Below are 27,949 nucleotides of genomic sequence, written 5' to 3' on the forward strand. Positions count from 1 at the left end.
AGTGAGCATGGAACAAAGTGGGTTCACTACAGTGAACATGTAACAAAGAGGGATCTGCTGCAGTGAGCATGTGACAGTGTGGGGTTCACCGCAGTAAACATTTTTCAAGGTGGGCTCACTGCAGGGAGCATGTAGCAAAGTCAGGTTCACTGCCATGACACGGTGGCAGAGGAGGGTTCACTGTAAAGCTGCTAACAATGTAGGGATCACTGCAGTACCCATGACAGTGGCATGGGTGGAAGGTGGAAGGTGGAAGACAGAGAAGAAACAGACCACTTGACAACTTTCAATTAATAAACACCATCTTTTATCCTGTTTTCTTAAAAATTCCAATGAGAGAGAGTGGATATAGACAAAACAGTGGGTCTGTACAAGTCCTCCTGTGAGGCACAGAGGCTTGCTGTGGCTGTCTACGTCAAGAGGCAACATGGATGGTCTACTGGTAAAGATCTCCAAGACATGGGCAGCCTACGGATGGCCCAGAGATGACAGTCACTCTAACCGGTGTCTCTACACCTGGCATGGTGGCAGCTAGAGCATAGATAACCTCCTGCCCTGCCCCATGATTCATTTCTCCAATAGCTGGCCCAGGGGGAAAGAGAGCCATGACAGGTGGCTTCACTAGAGCTCCAGCAGCACAAAGACTTGGCAGCTGCAGAGCTCTCCTTGTTGCCAACATGGGCCAAACCTCAGGGGAGGCTGGGGGTTCTGTGGCATCAAACAGCCCAGTACACCAGTGGGTCTAGCCTCAAGAGCGATGCACAGCTACAGACTGGTTACTGTGACACTCACCATGCCACCCCACCCATTGAGAAAGAGAGAACCCACACGACAGGGACACATGATACTTCTAGCCATTGGGAGCTAGAGAAATTACAAATGGAAACTTGGGAAATTACCACTTCTTTCACCCTGAGCAAGGAGTGGTGTGTCCAGAGGTAAGTCCAGCATTTTGGGGAATACGCCATGCCCTCTCCCTGCCCATCCGTTGGATGCAGTCTCCAGGGTGAAAGCTGGAGCTCTGCTTACTCAGTCAGCAGAGTAGAAGCAGGAGGCAGATGAGATGTTACACATCATTTATTTCTCTGAGAAGGCAGAGCCAGGAGGACTCTCCTGTCCCACGCTTCTAGGCCCAACAAGGGAAGCAGGCACACTATCCACCAATCAGAATCAGACAGGAAAACACACTCGCTGCTCTTCATGGGAGAAAGATCTAAAGATAAGTATTAAAACGAGCTTCCCTTCAAACTCAAAGGAGGTTTTAAAAAAAGATCAAGTATAAACAAAACAAAAATAAAATAAAATAAAATAAAAAAGAAAAGAAAAAGGAATAAAAGGAAAGTGGATGAAACCGCCAATACTCCTGAAAGCAAGAGTCTCTGGTGACTGATTTCTGGAAGAAGCCGAGGCAGGAAAGAACGGTACAGAGATGGAAGTGGCCGGCCATGTGAGTGCCTTGAAGACTCCACAGTGCTCTCCATGTCCCAGGCCAAGTAGCTAGTCCCGGTAAGTTAAGAATTTTCTATTAAGAAGAAAACAAAACAAAATAAAAACCACTCCAGAAAAAGGGGTCAAGGGAAGAGGAAGTGCGTAGAAAGTCAAGCCGCTGACCGCCGGCGGATCACGAAGAGCCCACGCTGCAGCTGGCCCAGGTAGATCCTCATCTTGGTGCTGTCACTTGTCTTCCTCACCCAGATCTGTGGGGACAGGAGGGGAGGAATGAGACAGGGACTTCCTCGTGGCTGGGTGCGGGCAGGGAGTGTCTGCTTGAAGTGGCCACCTAAGCACCATGGCTTCAGAGGCCGCTCCTGGAGCCTGAGCACTGTGACGCTCAGCCGGCACCCACACCTCTAACGGTGTCAGTTCCATTTCTGCCGTAGTCATCAAGACTCCGGGCTTGCTGATTACATTTCAACACCTGAGAGATATGCATTCAGGAGCAACAGCTTTTCAAACCAATTTAAACACATTTTCCTTGCCCCAGAAAAATCCCCTCATTTAGCCTTACAATGCTAAAGACCTGAGGACGGTCCTCCAGCCTCACCAGTTCCTTGGACCCTGTGGGATGAACTATCAGGTGCCCAACTCACAACAGCCCTATGGGGTGTACTATGGGGTGCTTCACTCACAACAGCCTTGTGGGGTGTACTATGGGGTTCTCTGCCTCACAGTACCTCTTCCTCTGACTGACTCTCCATGACTTGGGTAATTAAATGGCCTAAAGCAAGTTTTGGGGTCAAAGTCTGCCCCTCATATACAGACTCTGCAGATAGAACTCTCCTTCGCCACTCAGGCTTCAAGTTGTAGGCTTATTCTCAGTCTCACTTCAGTTCCAGGGTGACGAGTGAGTGACAGAAAAACAAATGTAGAACAGCCTAAAACAAAGCAAGCCGGAGACCCTGTATGAAGCTAAGCCTCCAGCAAGACCATTTTAAATAGAAAACTGACCCCAAGTGGTGCTGAGCCAGGGGTCACCCACTTGCTGGACCACTAGGCACACACCCCCACAAAGGCCAGGCACCTCCAGAGGTACATGACCGTGGATCTGAAAACGGAGCTGCTCCCAGGACTGAGGCTGCACCTCCACCACCAGGCAGAGCTTTCACTGCCTGAGGCCTCCTCTCTTTGGGAGCTGCTGCAGGGTCACCATCTGCTCACTGGACCACACTGGCACACTCTACAGCAGAATATGATGGTCTTCATAGGTCCTAGAGAGCCTGCACGCTCTGGAGAGCAGCCCACCAAAAATCACAGACCTCGTGCTGGGGAGCACTCTGTCTTTCTGGAGGACCCTCGTTCTGGCTCTGGCTTAGAGGCAACTCATAAGCCCAGCCCAGGGAAGAATGGCATTCCTTTATCTAAGACTGACTCCAGATTCCAAGCAAACTATCACTTTGCAAACTGGTCACATTTGAGGGCATTTTCGATTCAGGAAGCTGAGAGAATACCAGAGGCTTAAGTTATTTCATAATCCAGTTTCATTAGATTTACTGTGCACTGGCACAAATCACTAACAGTGGGGAGACACATAAAAATCAATTTCTTTGCAGACATTTGTGGGCTGATAAAAGATGAAGCTAAAGCAGCTATGAAAGTTTCAGACTTTTAAAACTTCTAATGGTATGAGACACTGCTGACATCTTCCTAACGAAGGGTCAGTGGGAGCCCTAGGGCCGTCCTGGCATCCCTGGGCAGCACACTGAGCAGCTTTAAATGCAGGTCTAATCCTGCAGGAAATGCACCAAAAGGCAGGCCTGCCAGCTTGGTGTTCAGAGGCACAGCAGGGCATGTCAGACTGGAAGAATAGCCAGGATTTGCAGGCCAGCAACACCAGCACCCATTTACTGAGCACTTCCTGGGTGCTGGGCCTACTAGCCCCCACAGAAGAATCAAGTCTGTTGGCATGTAGAAGAGGAATTTCTAAATACATATGCCCGGGGGCAGTGTACACTGGCTTCCTCCCTCTCCTGGTGTTAGCTCAGTGGCTCCCAACCCAGTAGCCGCACAGGAGGGCACCATGGCCCCATTGCACTCGGAGCTACAGGGCCTGGCTTGGGCAGGCACGAGGGCTCGAGACTGATCTGGCAGTTTCCCAACAGTGCTGACCTACCCCACACAAGACAGGACTGCACAGCTCATCTGGGGTGGGGCTTCCCATTTCATGTGTGGTACTTTCCTTACTTCTCAGCGCAGTGTGCTCTCCTCACAGGGAAGAAATCTGATCCCTACCTCATTGGCTCCCACTGAGCTGATCACACAGCTCAGTTTCTGGTTGTCCTTGGACTCTAGGTAGATGGCCTGGCTCTTGTGGTACCTGCCAAAAACAGAACACAAACAAAGAAATGAGGAAGGACAGGAAGGAGAACAAAGCACCACCACAGAAACCATTACTCCAGGGGTCTCAGGACATGTAACTAAGAAAAGCGTGGGCTTCAGAAGCCAGAAGGCTTCCACCTTGAGACCAGTGGTCTCCAATCTTATGGATACAAAACCAACCTTGGCCCTCTGCAAAGAGGAATAAAAGGCTCAGGGGAAGGCTAGAGAGCTGTGTAATCCACCTTCTCTCAACATTACTGGAGGCTGAACCCAGGACCTGCTTACTGTATGCAGGGTAGGTGCTCCACCACGGAGCTGCATTCCTAGGCAGATGCTCCACCACGGAGCTATATCCCTAGGCAGGTGTTCCACCCAGGAGGTGCATTCCCAGCCTGCCTTGCTGAACTTTTATTTTGAAACACTCTCACTAAGTGGCCAAAGCTGGTCTTGAAAATACAATTCTCCTGACTCACCCCACCCCTCCCAAGTAGCTGTATTGCAGGCCTAAGCAAGCCAGTATGCCCTGCTATAATTTCCTATTGGTACTATATAACCAAGTTCAGAAAGTTAAAACTTAAATGTCGGATCGGTTGCACTTTCTGGCCTCACCCTGAAGCACCCTGCAGGAGGCTGGCACTCCAAACAAACAGAAGGGTCTGGCAACCCATTTTCTGCTTGTCCAAGCAAGCCATCAACAAGAAGGAACTTTGCATTCAGTCCTTAGTTCAGCCATCTACTCAAAAAGAATCAGGAGACACTTAACAGTGTCTGACCACTGACTAAGCCTGGGGCGGGGTGGGAGGGGAAGCTTCAAGGTCCACAACACAGGAACATTAAAACCCACCATGGCAGACACTAAGCAGGCACAGCCTAAGTCCCAAAAGGAGCAGGAGTGAAGGACTGTGCCTTGGCCACTCTGGCTGGGAAGGCTAGGAACGGAGTGGCAGGGAGTGGCTCCTCACTCTGCCTAGCATCAGCTCTCTGCCCTGCTGCACAGCTACGTCCAACTTGCCCAAGCTCAGCACAAGACCAAAGATGAAGAAGAAGCCAAATGAACAACAGGATGAGAGAGCAATTAGCTGTTCTCAGGCCCCAGAACAGCCAGGAACACAACCTCTGACTCATTCTGCTACACAAATATGGCAGAGAGCCTCAAGCTCCTATGAACTGTTGTAAAGCCACACCCCACACCCCCAGGCAGGATGCTACATCTCAGTGCACTATTTCATGACAGTGATGGAAGAGTTACTGCCCAAACACAGGCTCCATCCATGAACTCGCTCCAGCCTAGGCTCTAAGCAGCCTCCACCCGACTTGGGAGCTGAGCTCTCGCACTTCCGGGCTCCCTCGTCAATGTCCTCCCTGAGAAGAACAATGGGAGGCTGGCTGGATCCAAGCTTGGATGCTGCTGCTGCTGGTCAAGACCTCTCATTATATGTGTATCACAAGGTCTGCATCGCACACCACACAGCATGAGGGAGGCCACGCACACTTCCCTTGGTTTCTCTGCAGCATCGGAGTCAGTGATCCTAGTCAATGGCAGCCTTCAAGAGAGGGAAGCTGGGACTCAGGGGGGTCTAAGGAGATTGTGTCATCACAGAATGAGATCTGTGAAACAACACAGGCGGCCTCAGCCACTCTAGTTCTCCTCTCCAACACTTCAAAAACAAAGGTCACAGGGTGAGGCACAAGCATCACCAGCCTGAGGTGCACTTGGTATGGAGCTGAGGGGAAACACAATACTGGCAACGGTACAGTGTGTGTGATAAAATGTGTACATGTGTATTACACGCACAGAGAAAAACTAAGGGAAACTTCCGCTAAATACAACATATGAAACACAAATGATGAATGGTATTCTTTTTATTGTACAGCTTTCACTGTGTGTGTGTGTGTATTTGGAAAAAAGTTAAAAAGCTACATCAGTACTAGTAATTTAGTAAAAATGCACATTTCCCCTCATTAACTTATTGTATAAGCTGTGATTCAGCTGCTGGGGAAAAAAAAAAAACACAACATTTTAAGCATCTGAGACTGAGGCTCTGTATGGCAGATTGACTTACTAATGGAAACTCTGACCTGGAACCTCCCAGTTAAGCTCCCAGTTACATCCTTAATGCTCTGGATTGAGATGCACTGGCCTAGCAAACCTGGGTGCTTACTTTTTGGCAGGTCCAAGAGAGGGATGTGGAGTGGGAGAAGCTACTGAAGTCTATGTACTGCCAAGAATCCTAATAGTCACAGAATAAAATTAACGTCATTTCCCAAAGCCTGACCCACCTCACAGCTCTAGAGGCTCAACGGGTCCCACTGACACTGCAAACAGGCCCATAGTCAGGTGACAGCTAGAAGCGGTAATCTACTCATCAAGGAATGACTCCATCAGGGTAGAGGAGAGTAGACAGAGAGAGGGGGGAGAGGAAGAGAGACACACACACCCAGCAGCGCCTTCAGTGCTTTTCAGAGCGTCTTCCGTGAGGGGTCATTAGTCTAAATCAAAACATAAGGCAAACACAAGCTAAATGACATAGAAAGCAGGAAACCAAAGCGAAGAAGACAGGGATGCAACTGGACCATGCCAAGATGGAGCCCTGCCCTGCACTGCCCTGCTGACATCATTGAAGCCCCTAGGAAAGACACTTTGCAAAAGTACCCCACCTCAAGAAGGGATATCAGGATTCAGAAGCTCCCCAAGCCCGAGGCTGTGTCTGTGGAAAAAAAGAAAAACAACAAAGGAATCTTCCAGAGAGACAACACCTCGGGCCTGATGGGAGTGACAGGTTGGTTCCGGGCTATTGAGACCTCAAGATGGGACTTCCCAAGCCCCCTGAAATAAGAGCAGGGCAGGGCAGGCCCAGCTGCCAACACCTCCATAGGACTGTCTGTGCAAACCAAAGAGGAAGAGCACTGCACCAGAAAGAAAATGACACGTGCTTAACAGCACAAAAGCAACATCAAAATTCAGCGACACTGCTTTTCCAGTCTGTTCTACTGACATGGGGAAGATGCTGAGTTCTGACACTTCAAACCAGACCCTAAGCTGAGAGGACTAGACACAGCCGTTGTGGGTTTCTCTTCTAAAAAGAAAATTATTTTACTACATTTTCCTCTTCAAGACACATCTCATAGTCTTGGGACCCAGTCCAGAAAGATGGAAGAGTGGAGGCCACAGTTACAAAATGAACATCGTCTGAAATATCACACTGGCCAGGAGACTCACAGATCCGTAGAACTGTTAGCCATAAATCTCATCGTTCCCAAAGGCCATTCTTACATGCAGGCCTGATCTTTAAAGGTTATTTGGTTTTCATTATTACAAACATTTTTTTAATCTCACTTTACCCCTAGTGTTGAGCAGCTACGGCCTGCCACCTAGTGGCAGCACACTGAACTAAGCAACAACTATGCCAAGCTAGGATACCCACTGACTGACCTTCTGCAAGGGCGGAAGTCATGCAGCAGGCTGGCAGACCTGCTCGGGGGGGCCCCCACATTCCCCCAACCTCCAGGCTGATCTCTAAGCTTTTGATGGAACAGGCTTCATGGGAAGTTCCACAGCCCGGATTCAGCCAAAAAACATAACTGTATCAACATGAGCCTCAGAAAATAAGACCCGCATGTTAAAGTGACATTAATGCTGGGAATCTGACAAGTAAACAGCTCAGCATATTTACGCAATATTGTGTTGTCGTTGATATAAGAAATATGGAGATGATTTAAAATACACAGAAAGACAGGTTTAGGGCTTTTTAGTTTTTAGTGTGTGTATGTGTGTGTGTGGTCAGCAGACAACTTGCAAAGGTAATCTGACCTGCTTAGTCCTCTCAGTCCCAGGGTTAGTTTTCTAAGTGCACACTGCAGTTTTATGCAGAGAACTGAGAATCATAACTTTGGCTTCTGAGGTTCTGGGACCTACCAAGGATAGTGAGAGATGACTAGACATATCAGGTAATGAACTAACGTGACTACAGTCAACTCACAAGGTCACACTTTTGTTAACTTTTGGCTAAATAAAAACATGGAGCCAGGCACAGTAGGAGGAGGCAGAGGAACGTGGATCTCTCTGAGTTCAAGGCCAGCCTGCATAGGAACACTCAACAGTAACACTGGACATTGGAACTAAAGAAAACCTTTGAAAATATGGCAGAATTAGTGGTGAGCTAATGCCTAGGATGTCTAACTAGTGTTTGCTAACTGAATAAATGTATGAGCCTCTCCAGTTCCTTCCCATTGTTTCCAGTGAAAGCCGCAGGCAATCTGAATGGTTCAAATACCCTCCATCTAAGTGTTTTAGGATATAATGTCCTATGTACACTTCCTGGAACACCTTGAAAGCCAGAGGAATGGCTAAGAAAAGGGTACACCTGTCAAATAAAAAGCATCTAAGATGTGAGAAACCTGCATCTTTGAGAAGGGCACCCACTCGGCTTAGGTAACAGTACCCTCCCCTAACCTGGTCAGATCACAAAACCCTTTTCTCCCATAACCTTTAGCATATAGAAGACGTGGCGGAGCAGAGAACCTGCCCTGTCCTGGCTAGTCAGGGACTGCTATAACGCTAGTGTGCAGACAGCAACATGGTGCAGAAAGGGGTCAGCACCAAGGGACACACTTGGAGAAACAATGCTCTCAAGTGACCTCACGGAGGCATCCACCAGCTGGCACTCACAGTCCCAAGGGGAAGACTCTAAGTCTGGGCCAGAGCCCCAGTACGTGGGTTTAAGCCTTAGCACCACCAAAAGAAATTAAAGTAATATATAAAGAGCTGAGGTGAGAAAATACTGAGACATCATCAGCCTACACGGCCCCAACCCTCCAAACAGTTCTTCTGAGACCACCATGAGCAGTCCATACTCCTCACAACTTACCATCTCTTATCATAGTACAGTTTGCCGTCTTCTATCCGAGCCTCAAATCTCTGCACTGGAGACTCTGCAGGTGTGGCAGGCAAGTGTTCGGGAGAGGACGGGGAAGCTGGAGGAATCAGAGACACCAAGATGAGCAGACAGTGAACCTGGGCCTGAGCATGGGGCCCAAAAATGACACGCAGTAACTGATAGCGCCAGTGTGGCCACAATCCCAACCAGCAAGTCCTTCAATTATATTTAGAGGCAGAGTCACTGTATTGTGTGGGTTGAGCATAGTGACTATACACAGGGGCCACTGGCTGTTCAGAGGGACTACTGTCCATTCACAGGGTCACTGGCTGTTCACAGGGGCACTGTCCATTCACAGGGACCACTGTCCATTCACAGGGTCACTGGCTGTTCACAGGGGCCATTGGCTGTTCACAGGGGTCACTGGCTGTTCACAGGGACCACTGGCTGTTCACAGGGGCCACTGTCCATTCACAGGGACCACTGGCTGTTCACACTGGTATGAATTACACCAACATCTGCAGCCTGGTGGCCCCTCATTGCCAGGCCATTCACACTGATTCTAAACTTAGTATGGACACCAAATCAGCATAGCTCACTCAGAAATTCTTGAATGTTTCAAGGGCCTTATGCCTTGTCTAGTAATGAAGACTAGGGCAGCCTGGGGCCTCACTGGGACCAGACCATCACTTGACTAGTCTTGCCAGGGCTTAGCTCCAAAAAGGCCAAGACACTGAGATTTCCTATGGTTTCATGATGTGGACCTGAACCTAATGCCCACCCAACACCTACACAGAAGGGAAACTTCAAGAGCCAATCAAATGTCTCCTTTATGATAGATTCTAAGGGAAAGACAAGACATCACAGCTGGCTCTAAAGATACAACATGGGAGAGACATGTTTATGATTCCTGTGGCTTTCCATGACTTCTTGCAGTCAAATAATGAGTAATTTACTCTTGGAAACCCCATCTACGCTGTTCCAATGACAGGAAACAAAGACTGGCAATGGCAGCAAGCACTCACCTGGTCTCTTGGGTGACTTAAGCTGTAGGAAGAATAACAACAAAAAAGTCTCAGCGAAAATCATCTTAAAAGCAACTTAAAGTGTCAGAGATGTCATGGTAACTTTAACAAGTAACAGGGGAACGAAGTAACAAAGGAAATTACATCAAGTGTGAGCTTTCAAATGCATCAAAAACATCCAGTTGTACCTTGTTTAGCGTTCTCAGATCCTCCATGATCTGCTCGTCTGTTAACAAATAATTTAGCTGAGGTGCTGAGAGTTAAAGGAACATGCCTGAATCACATGGCTTCCAAGGAGACACAGGCTTTAGAACTGGCAAATCCTGGGCTATATAAATTCTGTTTTCAAGGGAAGAACTTGCCTCTTTAAAAAGTTGACTCTCATGCTAACAGTCAGCAGGCATAGAGAAGAACTCACTATGCCCCACCATATAAACTGTTCAGAGGGGAAGGAAAGCTGTTCATTAGATGCTGGCAGTGCTGAGAGCACAGGAAAGTAAAGTGACAATCTAACCTCAGCTTAGAAAACACTTCTGCTCCCAAATTTGAAGCTTTCCAGACATACAGGGAAAGCCTAGTCTCACAGTGGCTTAAATCATGCTGTGAAGGTGAACAGGGCCTGAAGCAATGCCCTCTGCTGGTAGCACACAAAATACAGAACCACTCTGAAAAACAGCTACATATTAATCTCCTCGAGAGGGACAGAAACAGCTGATCCATGCTGGCCACGTCTATAGCTATCCAGCCTCTTTCCATAAACACCTTACCTACTTTTAGTACAGTCCACAACCCACTAGTGTAGAGACACTAACTGGTAGACCACGGCAGTCTGCAGCCCAGAAGTACAGAAGTGGGTAACTGGGACCACAGCAGGCAGTGCTGTCCTCAATCTACATCATAAGTTAGCCTTAGCTTGAAGGGAGTGTTAAATCAAGGCTGTTTCCAACAGAATACCTTCTACATAACCATTTTCTGGAAATCTCTCCAACAAAAAGCAATAGTTGGAAGGCTCCAGTGCAAAATGGCCAACCCGACCTATGGGTAAATGTTTCACATATGCTTTCTCATCCAGTAATTTACTACTGTTTTGTGGGATTACGGCCCTGTATACACTATAAATTGATAAGTTGATAAGCAAGGGATTTGCTATGACTCAAGCTTGGTGCAAAAGGATATCAGGAGCCGGTTTTCTCCTCTTGTCTGGAATGGGAACAGGATCATTTGGTCGCCTCCGTAGTTTTCTGGTCATGATGGGTTTCACTTCCATAGAATCTGTGACCGAATGGAAGGGGTGAATCTATCTGACCGCCGCTGAGGCCAGCTGGTGTCCCTGTAGTTCCAAGTGTCTGTCCCACAGCCAGCCATCCCAGCTTAGTGACTAAGCATGCTTAGTCTATGCACAACCCAGCCAGATGCCCATCCCAGCCTGTGGGCTCTGTGCTTAACTCAGTCAGGCCTCTGACCCCAGCCCAAGATCCCAGCATCCAGTACCCTCAAGACCTAAGAGCTCTTCCTCCTTTCCCTCAAGGTGAGAAGTCACAGTCACAGGCTATGGGACTGAAAGGAAGCTGGGGATCAGATAGCAACCCCATTTCTGCTGCTCTCATAGAGGCTGAGTGCTGAGCCTCAGCACTCATGGACAGAGAAGGCCCCTGGCCCAGCCAAAGTTTTTATATGAAGTCTTTGTTTACAGACACCCAACTCTCTTCTTTGTCTTTGTAGCTACCTGAGGTCAAGACTGATACAGTGAAGACAGGGAACAGGGTCTCTTTTTATTCTGACATCTCTACAAAAGGCTGCAGCCGATGGACTCCACACAGGGAAGTCCTCTACTCCAGGAGCTAGCCTGGTACCTGAGTCTGAATCTGCCTGCAGTTGTATTTCTAATTCTAGCAAGAGCTGCTACTCAGAGCTTCAAACATTGGCTTTGGCCAGTGAGCCTGAGAGAGCTCAACCTGGGCAGTACGAAAATCAAACTCCCAGGTCTGAAGCACAGACCCTGGAGTGTGACAGCCTTGAGAAGCCACCAAAGCAGTTCGGTATGTCTCAGTTGTGTACACTCAACCCAACTGCCTTGCATTAGAAGCCTCCCTTGTTTCCGAGGCATAGGCACTTCCTGGAGTCCCACCCGATCTGCCTCTAATAGTCCAGTTCCTTACCCATCCACTCACTGGGAAATCTCCCAGACCCAGGAACCCCAGCCAGTGCGGGGCCTGCCTCAAAGGGAACAGTGAAGACACGGGTGGGCACCAGGTAGTCTAGCACGGCCCCTCTGGACAACATTATTACTACAATAACGGCAACTAACTGCCTTTTGTTCTGGACCCCCTAGGCTGTTCTCACTTCCTGCCCCTCCCCAGCTGCAGTTCAAACTTCCCTTTACCGTACTTTACCCATAAAGCAAGCTCACCCATCTCCCTCCTAAGTGGACTCTAAGGGAGTGAGCTAACCCCAAAGAAGCATAGGCAGACAGACAAGGGGGTGAGCAGAAGTTGGGAGAGAGGAAAGGGGAAGAAAGGGAAGTAGCTGGGGGAAAGAAGGAGGTAATGGAAGAAAGGTCACTATCAAGTTCCAGCTCAATGAGGGGAATGAGTTCTGGTCCTGCTGCACAGTAGTGACTACAGTTAAGTACATACATTGAGCATTTCAAAGCAGTCTCTAGGACCTGAGACGTTTGGGGAAAAGAACAGCTGCAATGATTTCAGGCTTGCAGCACACAGGAGTGTGACATGGGGCCCCACTGGAGCAGCACAGCCTTGTCCTTCTGTAGTAGCTGGAGGCTCACCCACACCATCACAAATCACTGCTGCTGCGGTGAGCAAAACGAAGGTGAAAGCAGGTCACAAGCGTCAACATCAAGTGTTGAGGATGAACCACAGTGGGAACAAAGACACAATCTCCAAGAGACCAAAGTTGCCCAGGAGAAGGGGCTGACATTTAGATAGAGCCCGCTAGCCCCACATCAGGTCACTTCAACCCCTGCCCCCTGTCTCTGGGCAGATATATTTCTGCAGTCTTTGCCATGACTTCCAAAGCCCCTTTCACTGGAATATTAGGTGCTGCCTACTACAACCACATTAAAGCGAGCCCTGTTAAATCTTTATCTCGCCTTGAACCTGGAAGGTGTGGCAGCTCAGTCATCTGGGAACTATCCAGATACCATCTCCTCCAGAACAGCCCAGCCAGCAGCCTGACTTTCCTGACTCAGTGGAGTGGAAGTAGCCTGCCTAACATAGTTAGAGCAGACTTGAAGACAGACAGACTGGCTTAAGTAGAAGCTAGGTCCTTTGGGGACTTAGGGCAAGAGCCTGACTTCTGATTCAGTTCTGCCATTTATAAACCTGGAAAATGACACCCAAATCAAGTGAAGCTGTGCAGCTAAATGACGCTACATTTGCCAGATGCCGGGTACCTGTCCTGCGCTAGCCAACCGTCCAAATATTCCACAACCCCTCACCAGGCAAGACAATGCCCCACAGGAAGAGGCCTGTGCTGGAGCAGGGCTCTTCCCAGCCAGTGAGCCTGCATAGGCAGGTGCGCTCACGACCTCACAGGAGGCAACAGACTTCTACCTTGACATGATGATCACTCACAGGGCCAGCTACAAAGCCAGTATTTCCTAGAGCATGGGTTTTATTGAGATCATGAGTAACTTCCAACAGGGGTTTCAGGGTTAGACGATACCCCAGTAAGCAAGTGTAGCAACAAAATGGCTGACTACTGAAAGGAAAGGCAAATAGAAAATGATCAAGCCTATGCTGGAGAGGGGCTTCCTTCAGAGGAGACGGGTTCAGCTCTCATTTCAGTCAACTCAGAACTGACCGCAATTCCAGCTCTAAAGCCATCTGGTGCTCCCCTCCAGGCTCTGCAGGCAACTGCAGGCATGTGGCACGAGCGTGTGCACCCTCACTGAGACAAATCTTGAAAAAAAATGGTAACACTCCTGATAAAGAGCATGAGGCTCTCTCTGGTCATGTGTTGCTCACAGCCCCGGCCTCCACATCAAAGGTTCACATTCGGCTCACTCTGCCTACCAGAGAGTGGCCCAACAGCCCATGGGCAGGCCCTGGGAGTAGGAAGGCCCACCCTCAGACCCTCAGCAGCCCCCAGCTTTCACAAGAAAGCACAGCACACAGCACTGCATGAGCAATTAGCCTCTGGAGTCCCCAGGAGGCTGAGGATATGGACTGCCTCCTGCTAAGCACATGGATCCCGGTTCCTAAGTAATCCTGCTAGACAGAGCAGGTGGCCCGGAACACCTGCTCCTCACGGCCTTTACACCAACCTCTCATCTACTTTTTAAGAGAAATCTCCAGGTTGAAAAGGCGTGGTCCTCTCCTCTCTGGACAGAGCTGGAAGCAGTGGCTCTAGGCACCAATCCAGAGGCGAAACAAGTCAGTTGACTTGTCTCCATCTATCTGACACCACAGAAGCCCCAACTGCAGAAGGCCTATTATCCTTCCAGCCTCAGTGCCTTCCCTCCCACCCTCCATCATTACCTTGGCAGTACTCCACACACCAAGGTACCGGATGGCTTGAGGAAGGACATCAGTACCTTTATACCCATGGATGTCTTTAAACGCTTCTGCTTTATTGCATTACAGATGATTTCCCTGCCTTTATTTGTCTTTTTGCCTCCTGTCTCAGTTCAGAAGCTGGCTATAAAACCGCCTGGCCAGTGCCTGCTGCTTGTCAGTAACTAGCACACCGAAGCACACATAAGGTGAGTATGTCTTTCCCTGCAGATGGAGTGGAAGCAGCTCTAGAAGGACAGGATTTCCCAGTAGCCTTATGGAGGCTCCCGAACAGCTGGAGACTCTGGCAGAGAGCTATGAGGAGTCAATGCCAGTCACAACCACCATCAAGAAAACGACATGTGGATCAAGACAAGGACATTGGTACCAGACAAGGACACTGGTACCCGACAAGGCGGTAATGCCTGACCAACACTGCTCTATGACAGGGAAGCGATGCGGCCTGAAGGCACTACTAGAGCACTCAAGCCACACTCATGCCCTCAAGAGCTCACTGCTCCTTACAAGCCCTGAGCAGGTTTTCAAAGGTCTAGCTCCCCTCCCCAACCCCAGCAAACACTGCCTCATCGTCATCAGGGACCTGTGGATAGAAGTCAGCCTGTGTCAGTGGGATGGCCAAGCTGGCTCACAGCACAGACACAAAGGGGCACACGAGCTGTAACTACCTAGTTTCTGACCCAAAGTCAGCTCCAAGGATTTCCATGGAAACACACATGTCCTATGCAGCCCTGTTAAAATCAGCTATCCCAGAGCCCCAGAACCTTCTTCACAACGATGAAGATTAAGTTTCGGGCTATGCACCACCTACGTAGCCATGTGGCAAATTCCGTGCTGACTGGCAGCATAGGCCCTGCCAAGTTCTAACCAAGTTCTAACTGCTGGTTCTTGCCAGTGCTGTGCACCGTCCTGTGAGTCACCCACAGTCTGCAGATGGCAACGGGAGACACCCACACTGCTTCCGCCGTCTGGGACCCTCTGAGCAACCTGCAGATGACCAGATCCCAGCTGGAAGGGTGGAACTAGAGTCCCAAAATGTGCTCTAGTTGCTCAGGATAGCGGTGCTGTGCCTTGGAAGTGAGTGCTAAGCTCCACTACCCTGAAGGGATCATAGATTCTGAGCCTCCCAGCACTGCCCTGGGGAAGAGAGCCACAGCACAGAAGAACCAAAGCTACCTTCCTCTTGCCATCTGAGGACAATGTTCCTCGTCTAATTGTTGCAGTCTTCAGGTGGCCTGGTAAGAAATTCGGAAGCGCAAGCCAGAGCCTGCGACTACTGCTGAGCATGTAGCTGCCTATCATGTGCCAACACCTGAGGCACTTAGTCCGGAGATGAGGTGGGATCTAACCTCTACAAGAAGAAGCTAAGCAGCCGGACTGAAGTCCCCAGTTGGTGCAGGGTGGAGGTGAGATGCTGATGTGGTCAGGAAGCTGGCTATGCCCTGCTGCCAGGCATGAGAGCAGAGAGGAGGGCCGTCCCCAGGACCCAGGGGCATCTGTACCTCCAGTCAGCTCCATCGTAAGCTTTTCATTCTCAATCATCTTTTTCTTTTCCTCAAGCTCAGCAATCAAGTTCTCCTTCAGCTCGACTTTCTTGTCTTCAAACTCCTTCACCGCTGCCTTCTTCTCTTTAATATAGTTCCTTTCCACCTGTTCAGTCTGATCAAAACAGAGATGGAGGCTGGGGCGGCATGGCCAGGGGCACCAGACCGAGGTTAGCTCTGACCTCAGGAGGAGAGAAAGCCTGAGACCTCATTTCACCCACAAAGCCCCATGGGACCAGGGGACCCAAACCCAGCCATGGAACAGCACTCACTTCCAAGGCACAGCACTGCCACCCTCACCCCACCCTCGTCCCACCCTCCCCCCATGAGTGTGAGGCTTTAACGTCAAAACAGAACTTGAGTCTCCCCAAGAGAGCAAGAGGTCCCTTTTGGAAGGACACAGTTTCAAGTAAAAACAGCCCATTCCAGATGAAGTTTCTGCATTCAAAATTAATTACATGATACTGAAGCCAGACAGCATGCTATTATGTTTGATCCTAAGAACAAAAGCAACCACAGACCATTCATTGGGCTCCTGAACCCTCAAGTACTCAAGCATCAAAATTAAGCTATTAATAAAATAAAACCTGCCTAATAGCCCGCTCGTGAAAGCTCACCCATGTCCTGGTGATGACTGTGGGCTGTGTGGCTGGAGCACATGCTCTGCCTGGTGGTAACTATGTGCGCCGAACTGATTTGAGTAAAAAGGTCTTCCAAAAAAAAAAAAAAAAAAAAAAAAGGAAGAAAAAATGCCTTCCAACAGTGTGAATCTGACAAAAATCTGAAAATCATCCCTTATGCTCCCAGAAGCAGCTGTCACTCAAAAAAACAGGCCCCCATCTCAGCACCACAGCATGAAGCTGTCTGTGACATGAAAGGAAACGTTGACTCCATTTTGCCTTCCGACCCTGTGAGGTCCCAAAACAAGACAGATCTATGGAGCCAACACAGAGACAGGGCTATGGGGGAACCACTAGCAAACCGCCAGGTGCTTCAAACAGTCGTGATGTGAGGTGAAGGTCTGCGGACAGGCGGTGAGCTAGGGCGATGGGTTAGTGGCGAAGGAAGCTTGCTGCTCCTCCAAAGGATTTGCAGGGTCCCAGCGCCCATACTGGGTGGCTCCAACTGTCTGTAACTCCAGCATCAGGGGATTCAGCACCTTCTTCTGGCCTCCAAAAGCACCAACACACATGTGGCCTTCTCTCACTGACACACATACACATAAATTTTAATTTAAAAAAAAACAAGGAAACAGAAGGGGCGGCACCCTAACCCGATGTGGTCAGGAGTGACTGTACAACACTCATGAACGGATGGGAGGTCCGAGCAGACACCAAGCACCCCTAACCGAGTGAGCAGTGGTGACACTTCCCAAATAGTACACCTGCTGGCAGAAGGAAAGGCCAGCAGACAGACAGTCAGATCCCCCAGCCTCAGAGGCAGGAGCCTGTAAATCCAAAAGACCCCTGGGTACTTACCTCCAGCTGGAGGAAGAGCTCTGAAAGAGAGAAAAGTGCAGTTAGATTCACCAGGCCACCATCTTTCCAGATATGGGCGTCAGGATCCACTGAGAGGCTCAGGCAGTTCTAGCCCTCCAGCCTGACACAATGCAAAGCTGGCCTCTCACTCAGGCCCACCCTGTAGGACAGCCCCGTGAGACCTACTGCACCCACTGTAGAGGCAGAGTCCATGTGGAAGCTTTCCAAGTGGGGTATATGCATGACAAGGCAGGGCCCTCTCCAGAAACACCAGAGGACAAGGGTCGGACTCAGCTAGGACTTAACGCTCGTCTCTCAAATTCTGGATGCAAGGCAGCCCGCTCCTGAGGCCTTCCCTGACAGACCCAAATTCATCAAGCCCTACTCTGAGCTTCTTAATGCCTACTGTGTGCCAGACAACTATTAACTGTCTACCTATGAGATGGCTATTTTTGGTTACCAACTCAACTACACCTGGAATTAACTGAAGCCTAAGTGGATGGGTGCATGTGTGAGGAATTGTGAAGACATTTGAAGTGGGAAGACACACCTTTAATCCAGATCTTCTGGGTTGGGAAGATCCACCTTTAATCTGGACCATACCTTTTGGTGCAGCCTCTATAAAGGACACGGAAGAAGGAAGCTTGCTCTTTTTGCCTGTTTGCCCTCATTCTCACTGACAAGTCCATTCCTTTTATGGCATTAGAGCCTACTTCCTGTAGATTCCAGCGTCTACAGAAGACCAGCTCAGACATCCAGCCTGGAACAACTACTGGATTCTCAGACTTTCCGGTGGAAGACAGCCATTGTTGGACTAGCTGGGCCATAAGCCACTCTAAGAGCCCTTTCTGAATATAAAGATGCATTCTATCAGTTCTGTTCCTCTAAATACAAACTAGTATCCCCACAAAGATGCTGTAAGCTCTGGTAAAGACAGCAAGTGACACAAAACGTTTCTGGGACTGCCTGTCTTTCCAGGTGAGTATGAGCCTACTACACTTGGTCAACAAAAATTATGGGCAGACCAGAAACTTCTGGGTTTCATAAGTTTACGGTTTCTTTTGCAAGTCTCATATACTACAGACCCATTTGCCTGTGAAAAGCACATTCACACACACTCCATGGAGCTTTCAGACTTCCAGAATTCAGGCTAAGAGCCCAGACATTAAGTCTAATGAAAAGCATTCAGAGCAAACAAGCCACTCATCCTAGAAGCTAGTGTCACTCCAGCCCAGTGAACTGTGGGTATAGGAGCCTGCTGCATGGTTCCTTAACTCCCTCGTTCCTTAATTTTATGGAGGTAGTTTTGTGGAGGTAGGTACCTTTGGCCAGTGAAATGGTGAGTTTCCTAAAGCCATGCACAATGTGTTAGTGATTTCACACTGCTCAAAGTACAAACACTGTACAGCAGACCAATAGCTTTCCATGCCACTACATGCTTAAAACATGTGGCGGCCACAAGGCCACAACCCCCTTCCCGGGTACAGACAAGTTAACCAAGGCATGATGAACTCCAGCCTCTTCTACCAAGCAGACACAAGCAAAGAACAACAGACCACAGGGGTCGCCCTGACCCCTGGAGGACAGGTGAACAACTCCATGTGACAAAGCCTTCCCCTCACCTTTCCCCCAGGGGAAGACTCAGGTGTGTCACGGAGAAAACTCTTCAAATTCTACCAGCCTGGACAAGTGGAAAGCGTGCAGGTGCCATGTGCGTGCTGGAGCACCCACCTGCGTTCCGGATCCTCTCTCTATACTGCTGGTCCAGCTTCTTCATCCTCTTCTGATATTCCTGTAACGTACCTGACAGGGGAGTCACAAAGCACAGAGTGACTCAGAAAATCAGCCCCCTGTGCATATGTCTCCTAAGTCACTTTCTAGCACCAAAGACCACTGCAGCTCCCCCTCCCATCTTGCCTTCCTCCAGGGAGTGAGGGCAAGGAAAAGGGCACAGATACCCAGGTGACGCTGACGATTGGGTCCCACAGTCTAAGACAATGGGCCTCACTGTCTTGGAGAAGGCTCATCCTCTTGCAGTGAGGTCTAGGTCAAGGCTATTCCGGAAAACTCTCGCTCTGCAATGTCCAAAACAGCGGCCAGTGTGGGCTGCTTCAGCACTAAAACTTGATCACTACAATGGAGGAACCTGATAACTAATTTTATTCAATTCAACATGACTTAGTCATGTGGCTCATAGCAGTCAGATGGTACAGGTGCAGATCCTGAAACCTCTGTTCATCCATCTCTCCCTGAGGCAGCTGTCATGAGCCCCCATCTGTAGGAAGTGCTTGCTGACACTGTCGCCAGTGGAGGACCGGAGCCCAGGAGCACACCTCCCAACAAGGAGACACCCACGGGAGAGCAGTTGTGCTGACAGGGACCCTACAGTGTGCTGCAGAGACCAGAAGCTGCACTGACTGGGTTCACACTGCAGCCAACGCTCTGCTCCAGGTCCTTTTTTCTTCACCTTATAGATGAAAAGAGATAGGTCATGACCTAAAGTCACATTCCTTAGAGAGCAGTGACACTGGGTTGCAAGCTTGTCACAGAACTTGGGGAGCCACCTCTCAGTCTCAGGCTGCCAGGCCTTTAATGGCCACCGCACTTGCAAGACATACTCACTTGTTATTTACCAAAGAGAGAGAGTAGTGTGGTGAAGCACGGGCTTGGAGGAAAACTGTGTGTGTGTGTACGCGCACACACACTTGTATGCGTCTGGAGGTCAGAGGACATCTTTTGGAGTGAGTTCTCTCCTCCCTCCATGTGAACTACAGGCATCAACTACGGGCATCAAACTCCTGGCATGAGGGTTGGCAGCAAGTTCCTTTACTCACTGAGCCATCATCTTGCTGACTCACAATACCCCTAGTCTATCTTAGACATGGTGGTCTTCAATCTATGTCCTGAGGCCACAAGGGAAACCTCAGATCAAGGATTTGTTCCCAACTGCAAAGAGTGAGACATGGAAGTCAGAAACTCACTCCTTGAGAAGAGACAGCAGCACATGTACAGATGGCTAAAACCAGCCAGACTCAACCCTCACTCACATTCCCAGAGAGGAGTAACTCACAGACCTCAAGGACTTGCAGCACAGGGCGCTGTGGAAGCGCAGAAACCCAGGGCTGTCCCACACAGAAGTTGCACACGGCAGTCACACACCTACCTTCCTGCAGCTGCTGCAGCTGCCTCTTCAAAGATGCCAGTTTGTCCTGATACATCCTGTAAGAGAGGAAGGACTCAGCTCATAGGCAGGACCAGGCTGTCCTGGAGATGCGACTGGTGGTCTTCGGGGCACAGAAGGGGAATCTGACGAGGAGGTTCGAGGTGGAAGGGATCCCAGAGAGAGCTGCCCTACACTGAAGCACAGTGGGTGTCTGTTCCTGGGAAAACTGGTCAACTGCGCAAAAGTGAGAGCAGTCGGCAGCGAGAAGCCCCTACAGTCCCAGGTAAGCCAGGGTGGACGGAGGAGACCAGGCGGGTGTGCTGCTCACTTGGATTTAAGATGCCTAACTGTGGCTAAACAAACTTCTGTATTAACCCCACAGTTAAATGACGAATGGTGAACACAGTCTGAGGAGACGGCTCAGTGGGAAGGAGGACTTGCCACCAGGCCCAATGGCCTGAGTTCTACACCTGGAACCAGCACAGTAGAAGAGGCCCAGCTCTTGCAAGGTGCCCTTGGACTGCCACGGTACAGTGCAGCAAAACCCCTCACAATGCGCAGAATCCATAAAAAATGTATTTTCCACAAGGCCTGTGAGTGGTGGAGTAAGAAGGCGCTAGCATGCCTACCTCTATACACAGTGTGGCTGTGTGAGCACCAAGTCCACAACCCTCATGTCACTTTAAAGCCTTTTCAGCATAAAAAAAAAAAAAAAGTGTATTCAGGCTCAAAAGTTAAAATGCTGCCAGGTGTGGTCACACATGTCTGTAATCCCAGCACTCTGGGAGGCAGAGGCAAGCAGATCTCTGTGAGTTCAAGGCCACTCTGGTCTACAAAGAGAGTCCAGGATACCCAAGGATACACAGAGAAACCCTGTCTCGAAAAACCAAAAAAATAAAAAATTAAAAAAAAAAAAAAAAGTTCTGTGTAGGGGAATTTTAATCTAGCAATGGGGCTGTTCTAATTCTGTCCAAAAGGGGGGGGGGGTCAAAATGCAGGCTAGATCTGCAGCCCCCGCTGGGCGAGGGCACAGAGCACACTAAGCAATGTGGCCAGTTCCCCCCTCTCACACCAGGAGGTTACAGGCAACCTCACACACCAACAAGTCTCCCTGAGCTATGCACTTCTGGCATAGCACGCCAGGGCAATACTTTCACTTCTACGTGAGAAATATCCCCAGTTTCTCAGTGACAACAATAAAGGCCTACGAGAACATTGTTTAACAAGATCTTTTCATTCCTCAAAAGGGCAGAGCAATGAAACACACCCCTCTTCAGAGCAGTGAAAAGCCTGTGAGACCCTCCCAACCTCCTTTTTCAGGGTCAGCCCTGATGCACAATTCAGGTTCACCACTCTGGAAGCACTGTTTTCATCACAATAGCTGTCTAACACAGTAAGTATGTGTTAAGGAGGCACAGTCGATCAAAAGCTCATCTCCAAAACCGTTCCTAAGGGGGCTGGAGAGATGGCTCAGGGGTTCAGGGTGCTGGCTGCTCTTCCAGAGGACCTGAGTTCTGGTCCAGCGCCTACGAAGCAGCTGACAGTAGTCTGTAATTCTAGTTCCGGGGGATCCAATGCCCTCTTCTGGCTTCCCAGGGCACTGCAAATATGGTACACAGAACATGCAGGTAGAACACCCATGCACAGAAAAGAAAAACAAATGGATCAAAAAAAAATTTTTTTTGAAACATGGCAAGGACAGGGAGGAGCAGACACCCAGGAGGTTTCTGAGAAGTCTGCAGAAGCCAGGGCATCAAGTCCCCACCAAGAGATGGAGTAGCCAATTCCTGTGACTGAGTCTCTTTTAGAAAGGGAATGTTTACAGAATGAGAAAGGAAGCAGGGATGAAGACCAGATCCATTAAGATCATATCCAGGGAAGAGAATCTGTGAGAACGTATTTCAAACTGGCCAGACTCAACCAGTAAAAAGTTAGCACAGGGGCTGGAAAGATGGCTCAGAGGTTAAGAGCACTGGCTGCTTTTCCAGAGGTCCTGAGTTCAATTCCCAGCAACCACATGGTGACTCACAACCATCTATAATGAAATCTGATGCCCTCTTCTAGCATGAGGTCTACAGGCAGACAGAACATTGTATACATAATAAATAAATAGATAGATAGATAGATAGATAGATAGATAGATAAATAAATAAATAAATAAATAAATAAGTGTTAGTACAGTAGAAAGAACACGCAGAGTTTCAGGTGCAAATGAGAGCACACACATGAATTATTTCACCAGCAGCGGCCATACCTGGCTGAGTTGTTCCTTTGGGTAGAAAATGACAGATTCCAGAGATGGCCACGCACATTTGAAAGGAGAATTTAGAGGGAAGAAATGTGACCCACCTGGCCTATAGGAGTTCAAGGGTTCAAAACCAAGAGCCTCAAAATACATCTCGGCCACTGCTTCCTGAAAACTGGGGGGGGGGGGGGGGTGTGTGCCTCGGGACCTGTAATCTAGCACTTGAAAGAATGGAGCAGGAGGACTGTGATGAGGTCAATGTAACAAAATGATTTCCAGATGAGCCTGAAGCACGGGTGACAACCTATCTCAAATACTCCCTGCACACCTACTTTCTTCATCTGGGCACGGAGCAAGGTAGGGGATGGTACAGCCGTGTGCACCTACAGTCCCACCTTTGGGAGGCTGAGGCAGGAGGACACCTAGAGCCCCAAAAGTTTGAGAGCAACCGGCAACATGGCAAGACTCTGGATTTTGTTTCTTGGTGGTGGTTGGTAGTGTGTTTTTCTTTAAAATAAAATAAAATAAAATAAATTAAATTAAATTAAATTAAATTAATAAAATAAAATAAAATATAAAAAGGAAGGCCAGGTGTAGTGGTGCACACCATGAATCCTAGCACTCTGGGAGTTGGAGGCCAGCCTGGTCACAAAACTCCCCCACTTCGTCAAAAAAAACAAACAGGGCTTTAGCTTCTCTGGGCAACATACAACGATGGCTGAAGACAAAGGAAGGGCTTAGGTGAGGGTGTGTGACAGCGAACAGGGCAGTGTGGCAGGAAGAGGCAGCAGCCTGATCCAGTCCTGGCTCCCCTGGATTCCTAGGACACTGAGGACCCCCGGCATATTGCCTACAACGTGGACCTAGGGCTGGGGGCCTGCAAGATAACCATTTTTCTGGATACCAGTTTTCACATCAATTCCACAACCACCTTACCGCCCCACCCTATCATGTCCATCATGGCCCTTCTTGCCTACCCTTGGAAGAGGCTTTTAAGAGGAAGATTCTTAGATGTGAATGGACAGGGAAATTACAGAAACATTCCAGCTTTGCAAGCACTGAGGTCAAAAAATGGAGTCCCCATGAAGACTCTGCACCGACTCCGTATTCCAGAGAAAAGGCACAAAGCCCTACTCACTGTTCCTTCATCTCCACGTAGTCTTCCTCATCATGCTTCGCCAGGTCGGTCTCACTGGCATCCTCAGTGTCTGGATGAAATGAGGGAAGAAGTGACTGCTAAGATCAAAATTGGTATCATGACAGAATTGGTATCATGACTGCATAATTAACAGAAAGAACAATAAATTCCTACCCAAAGTGGTTTTATATACATACATGTATATGTAGATATATACACACATGTATGTGTGTGTGTATATATATACATATATATATGTGTGTATATATATATGTATGTGTGTATATATATATATATATACACACACACACACACATATACATACTATGGTTAAAACAAAAAAGAAAAATGTCATTCCAGTTTCGCTTTATGCTGAGAGTTTGCTTTTATACAATGTAAAGTGAGGAAAGAGGGCACACCAGACAGGTAGTCCTGACAGAGGCCACGGAGCAACAGTGAGCACAGGCCAAGGGAGGATCTAAGCCAGCCACAGTGACACTCGGGAGGCAGCGGCAGGAAGATCAATATGAGTTCGAGGCCAGCCTGGTCTACAAAGTAAGGCCAGGACTGTCAAGGCTACACAGAGAAACCCTGTCTAGAAAAACAAAAAACAAAAAACAAAAAAAAAAAAGCAACAAAAACCCCTCAGTAAATGGTGGATTGGGGCCCACACACATCACATAAACACAGACAATAAAAAAGTAAAAAACAGAGAGAGTGAGAGAGGATCTGAGCGTACACATACCCACACCACATGCCAGAGACATACAGTAAAGAGACTGTCCTCACAACAAAGTCAGTCGTAATAACTGACACGCTGTCCAAGGTAACAAATAAAAAAAAAAAAAGACAAAGCCGGTCCTGGTGGCACACGCCTGTTATCCAGCACTCAGGAGGCTAAGGCAGGTGTAGAGTTTGAGGCCAGGACAGCCAAGGCTACACAGAGAAACCCTGTTTCAAAAAACAACAAAACAAAAAATACAGAAAACAGGGCATTTTCTTTTAATGTTTCAAAACTTTGTATTTAAATAAAATTTAAAAAGTGTGCTGGACGCATGGCTCAGCAGTCGAGAGAGCTCATTAACCTTTGCAGAGGATATGGGATTGGTTCTCCAACACCCATATCACATGGTTTATCATGTCCTCTAACTGCAGTTCCAAGGGGATCTGGCACCTTTTCTGATTTCAAAGGGCACCTGTACACACGAGGTGCACATAAACTCATACACAGACATCAGTACACATAAACAAAAATTAGTTAATTTAAAAACACCTTCAATTATATTTACTTTGTTTTATGTGTATGTTTTGTCTGTATGTAGGTGCAGCACCTGCATGACGGGTGCCCAGAGGTCAAAGGTCACAAGGCACTGGATCCCCTGGAGCTGGAGTTACAGACAGTTGTGATCCATACAAACCTGGATCCTTTGAAAAGTCAGTAAGTGCTCTAAAGTCTGAGCCATCTCTCTAGGCCCTCATATATGCATTTTATCATGTATTTAAACTGGTCTTAAGCAAATAACTGAATTCAATGGCCCCTAGCTAAAAGGGAAGGAGATCAAGTTTGTCTTCAGTGCACCCCCTCGTGGTTACTAGAAGCAATGCAGCGTTTCACACTGAAAAATTCCTGGGGAAGCCTTGACTTTTACCGTAATTAAACTAAACGCAATCAGTCCTTCAAACCTTCTGCTCTGCATACGCTGCTGCGTTTTGAAAGACTGTTGCAGACCCACGTCTCCACAAAGCTACATCCCTTCCTTCAGTGGAAGGCGCTTTCACAGAGGTCCTGTCAGGGGCCAGCCAGCTATGTCCGGAGGCTCTTGAGAGATTAAGGTGAGTGACACGAACCTCCTTGCAGTCGAGGTAGCTTTTGCTTTTTACAGCCCACCTTGGTGCCAGAAAACTCTACTCCAACCTCACAAAGGCCTCCCCTTCCCCTTTCCGCATCTACCTAGCTTCTCCTCCACCCAGCTAGTTCCTTCCTCAATCCTTCTGGGTGTCTCTCACACCCGCCAAAGGGAAACAAGGTCCAGATTGAGAAGTGAGGTTCCAAGGAGCAATTAACGCAAACGCAAAATACTCGGGACTGAAAACAAACCCCACCTCCCCGTGCGTCTAGTTCTCAGTGGCAGAGCGGATTTCATTTACCCCAAACACCTACCCAAGAAGTGGGGACTCCTTGCTACTCCGCAGCAGGTGGGTAAACAAGGGTCTGAGGAGCTTAAGGCGGAATGCTGGGGCAGATACTAGCCAAATGAATACTGACACCTGGCTGATTCCGGGACCTCCGGGTGGAGCCAGGGGGACTAAGCATTTTGAGGAGAGAAGCGGGGAGCGAGGAAGCCGAGGTGGGCACCACTCGTACCTAAGCGCACTTCCAAGGGATGCCTTTCTCCCCTGCCATCCAGAAAGGAGCTGAGCCACTGGGCCGGGGACAGTCTTAAATGGACCCCTGGCTGTGAAGCGCTCTGGCGACCTCTGACCCCTGCCCCATAGCCTCCGGTCCCGACCCCAGCCCCGGAGGCACCTTCGTCGGACTCTCGGCCCCGGCAGCTGCGCTCGTCGTCCTCGGCGCTCTCCAGCTCCTCGTCGTCCTCGGGGTAGTACTCCGGGGCGGGCGGCGCTGCAGCTGGGGCGGGCGCCGGGGCCAGCAGCCCCGCGGCGCTCATGTCGCCGCCTCGGGCCGCGGCGGAGGGTGTCCCGGGGAGATCGCGGCCGCCTGGCTGAGCCCGGGACGGCCCCCACCTCGCGGAGCCAGAGCCACAGCCACCGGGTCTCCCTCGGCGCCGAACTCCGCCCCCCGGCGCCCGCGCTGGGCAACGGGGGCCTCGCGCAGCCTGCCACTTCCGGGTCGTGGGCTGCCCGGCGACGGCCTGATCCAGCCATCCTCGAGGCAATGGGCGAAACGCCGGACTCCACGTTCTCTCATAGCACACTGTCTTCATCACTGTCCTGAGAATCTTCGATAGGCCACGGGGGAGGGGCGGAGGCGGTGTCTCTGGAGCCAGGCATATCCGTTGGGCAGCCCTGCTCTCAGTCAGGACCCCGAAGTTGGGAGGACACTTCCGGAAACGGCCGCCAGGCGGCGCCCGGAGTCAAAACTAAAGTGTGAATGGACGCGGCCTGATGGGCGGAGGCTTTACAAAGCCCTGGATAGGTGGGGTGTTCTCTGACTGAAGCGAGTGAAAAATGAACCGTTCCCTTGGTGGGTTTGGAAGCCTGCACAGCCAGAGAGTGTGTGATACAGAAAATGGGGAGTGTGGTTCCGCCTCTGCCTTAGTGGGGGCTTTATTAAGAATTAAAATACAGGCAAGTTGCTGCCATTCCATCCGCGGGTCAGGTGAATGCATGTAACCAGGCCTTGCCAGTGCTTTTTTTTTTTTTTTTTTAATAGATTTACTGGGTAAGCTGTTTTCCCGATTTTACAAATGATCAGAAGAACCATCATTCTCCTTAAAAAAAAAGAAAGAAAGAAAGAAAGAAAGAAAGAAAGAAAGAAAGAAAGAAAGAAAGAAAGAAAATGAAATGAAAATGGTGGCAGAAAATGGTGGCATCAGTTTGGAATCCTAAATCCAGGCTGTCGGCGGGATAGCTGCCTTATGTTTCCTGAAATGTAATTTTTAAGGTATTTTTGCCTCATCCAGTAACTTGTTAACCTGCTAATTTTCAGGTGAGCAAATAAAGCACTTCCCTACAGAAACTACTTTGGCTAAAATTCAAAAGCCAACGCTGGGCAGAGTGGCACACGCCTTTAGTCCCAGCACTCGGGAGGCAGAGGCAGAAGGTCTCTTGAGTTTGAGGCCAGCCTGGTCCACAGAGCAAGTTCCCAGATAGCCAGGGATACACAGAGAAACCCTTTCTGGAAAGCAAACAAACAAAGCCAAGAAACTGAGTTTCTCCATGTGTTCATTTGCATGGCCCTGTGCTTACCACCACCACTGCCTGCCCTCGGGACACAGCATTACAGTTTTGCTAAAAAAAAAAAAAAAAGTTACTCAGGAAGGTAAAAGTAGGAGGACAGCAAGAGCGAGGCTTACCTGGATTTCAGAGTGAGTTCAAGGCCAGCCAGCTTAGTGAGACCCTGTCTGAAAACAAAAATAAAAAAGAGGCCTGTGGGTGCAAGTGGGTAGG

General features: G+C 49.2%; 1 protein-coding gene across 2 annotated transcripts; it reads right to left on the reverse strand.

Moving 5' to 3' along the window:
• Nucleotides 1-1,059: 1,059 nt before the first annotated feature.
• Suds3 (SDS3 homolog, SIN3A corepressor complex component) lies at nucleotides 1,060-26,639 on the reverse strand. Of its 2 annotated transcripts, XM_055606014.1 has the most exons (13): nucleotides 26,346-26,639; nucleotides 23,819-23,888; nucleotides 20,436-20,491; nucleotides 19,004-19,075; nucleotides 17,273-17,292; nucleotides 15,753-15,909; nucleotides 10,895-10,990; nucleotides 9,907-9,968; nucleotides 9,719-9,740; nucleotides 8,685-8,790; nucleotides 3,730-3,814; nucleotides 1,612-1,697; nucleotides 1,060-1,522 (listed from the first exon to the last, which is right to left on the reverse strand). In XM_055606014.1, exons 1-13 carry the CDS (start codon nucleotides 26,485-26,487, stop codon nucleotides 1,498-1,500), a joined length of 999 nt encoding a protein of 332 aa, XP_055461989.1. In that variant the 5' UTR covers nucleotides 26,488-26,639; the 3' UTR covers nucleotides 1,060-1,497. The 2 variants fall into 2 exon arrangements, with proteins under 2 accessions (XP_055461989.1, XP_055461990.1); XM_055606015.1 differs by having other exon boundaries at nucleotides 1,060-1,697.
• Between the last annotated feature and the right edge of the window lie 1,310 nt (nucleotides 26,640-27,949).

This window comes from Psammomys obesus, unplaced genomic scaffold (assembly GCF_907164565.1).
Source record: "Psammomys obesus unplaced genomic scaffold, mPsaObe1.curated_primary_1811, whole genome shotgun sequence".
Taxonomy (NCBI): domain Eukaryota; kingdom Metazoa; phylum Chordata; class Mammalia; order Rodentia; family Muridae; genus Psammomys; species Psammomys obesus.

Bases quoted from the DNA above. Each gene is read 5' to 3' on its own strand.
- Suds3 (XM_055606014.1), bottom strand. From the start codon at position 26,487: ATGAGCGCCGCGGGGCTGCTGGCCCCGGCGCCCGCCCCAGCTGCAGCG. The intron at 9,969-10,894 runs ATATCCTTTTGC...AACTCTCAGCAC, and splicing joins GAGGAGAAAACCGGCTCCTG to CTCAGCTAAATTATTTGTTA. The intron at 1,698-3,729 runs GTAGGGATCAGA...CTGTCCCCACAG, and splicing joins GCTCAGTGGGAGCCAATGAG to ATCTGGGTGAGGAAGACAAG.